Here is a 5815-nt window from a genome sequence, read left to right as displayed (position 1 = left end):
CCTGCATTGGATCCTCCCCCTTCCCTTTCCGTGTGCAGTTTCCGTGCTACACCTGTGTGTAGGTCACAGATGTGGTTGTGACACAGCGGAAAAAGACAAAGAAATCCTGAATGAGCCTCAGGGCTTGAGGGCACAAGTCCTCATGTTACCCTGCAGTGTCGTTTGGGGGTGGGGGTGAGACGTGGGTCTCCCCACGTGTGGTCTTGGGGGCGCCCATGGTTAGGCCGAAGTGGTGGAGGTCACTGATGGGCGGGGCTGCCTTTCCCTTGTCCTCCCAGGTCTCCAATGGTGCGGGCACCATGTCGGTCTCCCTCGTGGCTGACGAGAACCCCTTCGCCCAGGGGGCCTTGAAGTCAGAGGACTGCTTCATCCTGGACCATGGCAAAGATGGGAAAATCTTTGTCTGGAAAGGTATTGGGGACAGGGGAAGGGCTCGAACAGGACCTCGAGTGGGAGCTCCAGCAGCCTTGCAGGAATTTGGCTCATGAGTCTAGGGAAGAGGAGGGGGGCCTGAGGGTCTGAGTTGCAGCTTTCCTACTGGCTGAGCGGCCTTGGTCAAGTCACTTCACCTCTCTAAGACCCTGGCTTCCTTATATGTAAATGAGGACAAGATAATGATCTTTATCACATAAGGTTGTTGTGTGGATTAAATGCCATCATTTTTGTATAGTTTTGAGCTCAGTAAATGGGCCACAGTGGTCGGTGTGCTTGCCGTCATCAGGCAGGACCCCCGGCTGGCCCCCCGAGAGCTCGTGGTGTGATCAGCTCTGAGTTCTCTGGCCTTGGCTGTCCACAGTCTAGGAAGAGGAGGGAGGGAGGTTGGCCTTCTGCTTTCCCTGGACCATTGGATGCGGGGGCGCAGCACTGACCCCCGGCCCCTTACCCTCCCTCTGCTGACAGGCAGGCAGGCCAACACAGAGGAGAGGAGGGCTGCCCTCAAAACGGCCTCCGACTTCATCTCCAAGATGGACTACCCCAAGCAGACCCAGGTGAGTCTTGGAGCCAGGTGGGACAGTGAGGTCGGCTCCATTTTGGGTGGGTATCCCACCTCAGTGTGGACTGGGTGTCTGAGGCTCCCTTGAGGACCCCTGCTGGGTGGCCCCTGTCCTCAGGGGGACCCCAAGCCAGCATATCCTGCTCTCCCCACTCCCCTTCCAGGTCTCCGTTCTTCCTGAGGGTGGCGAGACCCCACTGTTCAAACAGTTCTTCAAGAACTGGCGCGACCTAGACCAGACAGATGGCCTGGGCCTGACCTATCTCTCCAGCCACATCGCCAACATAGAGCGCGTGCCCTTCGACGCCGCCACCCTGCACACCTCCACTGCAATGGCCGCCCAGCACGGCATGGATGACAATGGCAGAGGCCAGAAACAGGTACCTGGGGGGCTGGGGTGGGTGTGTCCAGGCCCCTTCCTTGCTCCCTCCCTGGCACCTCTGGCCCACCCACTGTCTCCCGCTTCTCTGAAGATGTTTCTCTGAGAGATTTTGACCACAGTTTTTGGTGGATGGAATTCTTTTGTCTTGCTGGATTATTGCAACCAACATACCCTAAGCACCTACTGTCTTCCAGGCTCCGTGCCAAGTGTCTGAGACCCCACCCTGCCCATGAAGAGGGCCTGGTCTGGGAGGGCAGGTGACCACAGCCGCAGCTGGTTGCTCAGACCTGTGTGGTCAGTGGAAGATGTGAGGTGCACAGGGATTATGGGAACACAGGAAGGGCAGTGAAGTTGGGTGGTTGGGGCAGTATTCACAGAGATGGGGACCTTTTGGTTGGGCCTCAGAGTATGAGTAGGAGTTTGCTGCCAGAGAAGAAGAGTAGGTATTCCAGGCAGGGAGCTGGCCTGGGAGCCTGGTGCTGATGGCATCCTCAAGGATGGGCCTTGAATTCCGTGTCCAGGGGTGTGGACTTGATCCTGTAACCATTAGGTGCTAGTGAGGGTCTTTTTTTTCTTTTTCTTTTTTTAAAGCAGAAATGTGACAGGCTCAGTTCTGTGCTTCCAAAACTCACTGTGAAAATGAGTTTAGAGACAGGATAATGACGGTAGCGACCTCACGAGGAGGTTCTAATAGTCTAGGGAAGAGATAATGACCTTGAGACCAGGAAGGTCACAGTGAAGAGGAAGAAGTGTGGGGGGGTGGAATTCAGAGATGTTTATGAAGTAGAATCTGCTTCAGGCAAACACTGATTCCATCCTACACAACAGAAATAGCAGAAGTGTTCATTTTTATTTATTATTGTTTTTGTCATTGGTGTTATTATTTTTCATTCATCACTCATTCATTACTTCAGTGGGAGGGGAGGATGCAATGAAAATGATCAGGATAGGGCAGTGTGGAAAGAGCCCTGGCAGCTCAGGCAAGTTACTTAACCTTTTTGAACCTCACTTTCCTCACCTGTAAAATGAGGCTTAGCCCACTCCATCACCTTCGAGAATTTTCAAAGTCCAGAGATTGTTTCCAGGGACTTGCAGCACCACCAGGTGGCGCTGCAGGGCTTTGTGACCACTTTGAAACCGTGTTCCCTGGAGCTCTGCAAAGAGATCTGCCAGCAGGTGTCATTCTGAGGTCACTTAGTGATGGCCCTGCCTCTGCAGGTGATCTACAAAATTCAGACAACTTAATAATGATACAGATAATGGCAACATTAATAATAAAATAATAATAGTTGTAATAATTAAGAGTAGCTGCCATCTGTAGAGCCATTACCCTGTGCCAGGCACTGTGCTAGACTTTCATGAGTAGACCAACATCCTTTATTAGTCTCATACTGAGGCTCATAGACAGTAAGCAAGTTGTCCAAGGCTGCACAACCTCTAAGGGGGTGGATCCTGATTTGGATCCGGGTCATTCGTTGATTTGTACCCTTAGCCTGTGTTACACTGTGTAACGCCCACTAAACCCATTTTGCGAATACTATCATGTAGGTCCAGTATACTATCATGCGGCTACCAGTCCCTGTGCTGATTTCTACAAGGAGGAAGTACAGGGTGGGGCCGGGATGCAGTGTAAGGATCCGGAGCAGGAAACATGGGTTTGAATCCTAGTGGCTCTGTGATTTGGGCAAATTATTTAACTTTAGTCTGAGTCCGAGTGCGGTCGTGTTTTGTAACCACTACCCACCACTGTGTGGTTTCTCAACTGGTCTGAGTTGGGGACTGGGGGTGCTGCTCTGTGTCTGAGCCCAGCTTTGCTCTGGTAGATCTGGAGAATTGAAGGCTCCAACAAAGTGCCTGTGGACCCCGCCACATATGGACAGTTCTACGGTGGTGACAGCTACATCATTCTGTACAACTACCGTCATGGCGGCCGTCAGGGACAGATCATCTACAACTGGTGAGGGTCTGGGGCCCTGTGCTGTGGGGCGAGCGTGGCAGCAAGGAGGGATGTGAACAGGGCTGAGGGAAGCCTGCGAGTGTGTGGACCTGAGCCGGGGCAGCCACCATCCACTGGGAAAGGCTCTCGTCCACAGGGCAACACGTCTTGTCTTTTTTGTCTCAACAAATTTTAAACTATTCTCATAAAAGCATTACATGTCCATTGTAGGAGACATGGGGACTAGGGAGAAACAAACAAACAGAAAATCTCTCCCACAATCCCACTCTAAGAACTGTTCATCTTCCCACGTTTTCTAATTAAAAATTATGTTTAATTCTTTAAAAATAGATAATACATTCACGAGTCAAGGATCAAAACAGAATAAAAACGCATGTATTGAGAAAGCTTGTCCCCATTCTGTCCCTCCCCACCTTGCTCTATGACCCCCACCCCTCCATGGATGCCCACTTTCATTAGTTTCTTGTATACTCTTCCAGTAATTTTTGATGCAAATATAAGAAAATCTCACCCTATATTCCTAGTTCTTTTCCTTCCTTACAAAAGATAGCAAACTATGTATTTTATCCTGTGCTTTGCTTTTTTTCACTTAATACTTCCTGGAGCTTAGTCTCTGTCAGTACATAAAGAACTTCCTCACTCCTTTTTACAGCTGCATAATATTCCATCACGTGGCTATCCTGTAGTTTATTTAACAAATTCCCTGCTGTTGCGTACTTGGGTTGATTCCAGACTTTTGCTATTACAAGCATTGCTGTAATTAGTAACCTTAAACAAACATCAGTTTGAATGCGTAGAGAAATATCTTTGCAGCAAGTTCCCAGAAGTGGGATTGCTGGGTCAAACGGTAAATGCACTTGTCATTTTGATAGATAGCACCCAGTTTCCATAGATGGAGTTTGTAGTATTTGCATTCTCACCCACAACAAATGAGAGTGTCTGTTTCCCCATAGCCTCACCAGTGGACTGTGTAATCAAACTTTCGCTGTTTGTCAACCTTATAGTTTATGAAATGGTATCTCAGTATAGTATTTTTCTTTTTTCATTTCGTTTCTCTTATATGCAGTCTCAAGCTTTTTGAAGATTGACGGTTGGGTTTCTTTTTTTAAAAACTTTTTATTTTGAAATGACTAGCTGAAAAGTTGCAAAACTACTACAGACAGTTCCCATATACCCATTACACAGCTCCCTCTGTGATCACGTCTTACTTAACCATAGCTCAAGTTTCAAAACTGGGAAATTAACATTGTTACAATACTATTCACTAATCTGTAGACCTTACTTGAATCTTACCAGTTCTCCCACTAATATCCTTTTTCCGGTCTAAGATCTAACCCAGGATCTCACATGCCATTTAGTCATCACGTCTCCTTAGTGGCATTTAATCATGTCTTTAATCTGTGATAGTTCCTCAGTCTTTACTCTTTTTTTTTAAAATAAATTTATTTATTTTATTTATTTATTTTTGGCTGTGTTGAGTCTTCGTTGTTGCACGCAGGCTTTCTCTAGTTGCGACAAGCGGGGGCTACTCTTCATTGCGGTACACGGGCTTCTCATTGCAGTGGCTTCTCTTGTTGTGGAGCACGGGCTCTAGGCGCACGGGCTTCAGTAGTTGTGGCGCACAGGCTTAGGTACTCCGCGGCATGTGGGATCTTCCTGGACCAGGGCTCGAACCTGTGTCCTCTGCATTGGCAGGCGGACTCTTTTTTTTTTTTTTTTGCGGTACTCGGGCCTCTCACGCTGTGGCCTCTCCCGTTGCGTAGCACAGGCTCCGGACGCGCAGGCTCAGCGGCCATGGCTCACGGGCCCAGCCGCTCCACGGCATGTGGGATCCTCCCGGACCGGGGCACGAACCCGTGTTCCCTGCATCGGCAAGCGGACTCTCAACCACTGCACCACCAGGGAAGCCCTCAGTCTTTACTCTTCTTTCACAACCTTGATACTTTGGAAGAGCACTAGTCTTATTCTGTAGAATGCCTCTAAATTTGACAACCTCAGATTTTTTTTTTAACATCTTTATTGCAGTATAATTGCTTTACAATGGTGTGTTAGTTTCTGCCTTATAACAAAGTGAATCAGTTATACATATACATATGTTCCCATATCACTTCCTTCTTGCGTCTCCCTCCTTCCCACCCTCCCTATCCCACCCCTCTAGGTGGTCACAAACCACCGAGCTGATCTCCCTGTGCTATGTGGCTGCTTCCCACTAGCTATCTATTTTACGTTTGGTAGTGTATATATGTCCATGCCACTCTCTCACTTTGTCACAGCTTACCCTTCCCCCTCCCCATATCCTCAAGTCCATTCTCTAGTAGGTCTGTGTCTTTATTCCCGTCTTACCCCTAGGTTCTTCATGACCTTTTTTTTTTTCTTAGATTCCATATATATGTGTTAGCATACGGTATTTGATTTTCTCTTTCTGACTTACTTCACTCTGTATGACAGACTCCGGATCCATCCACCTCACCACAAATAACTC

At 48.4% G+C, this 5815-nt stretch overlaps 1 protein-coding gene across 8 annotated transcripts in view; it reads left to right on the top strand.

Moving 5' to 3' along the window:
• Window positions 1-5815, top strand: part of GSN (gelsolin) — a 58365-nt gene that overhangs the window by 44185 nt on the left and 8365 nt on the right. For all 8 annotated transcript variants that reach the window (XM_007451477.1, XM_007451476.1, XM_007451474.1 and 5 more), the window contains 4 exons: window positions 279-411; window positions 901-989; window positions 1159-1374; window positions 3200-3333. In XM_007451477.1, the coding sequence (XP_007451539.1) occupies window positions 279-411; window positions 901-989; window positions 1159-1374; window positions 3200-3333 (572 nt within the window). The remainder of the gene's footprint in view (window positions 1-278; window positions 412-900; window positions 990-1158; window positions 1375-3199; window positions 3334-5815) is intronic.

This window comes from Lipotes vexillifer, unplaced genomic scaffold, assembly GCF_000442215.2.
Source record: "Lipotes vexillifer unplaced genomic scaffold, Lipotes_vexillifer_v1.1 scaffold588, whole genome shotgun sequence".
Classification (NCBI taxonomy): Eukaryota; Metazoa; Chordata; class Mammalia; order Artiodactyla; family Lipotidae; genus Lipotes; species Lipotes vexillifer.
The sequence above is the reverse complement of the archived record's forward strand: the minus strand, read 5'-3'. Positions and strand labels throughout refer to the sequence as shown.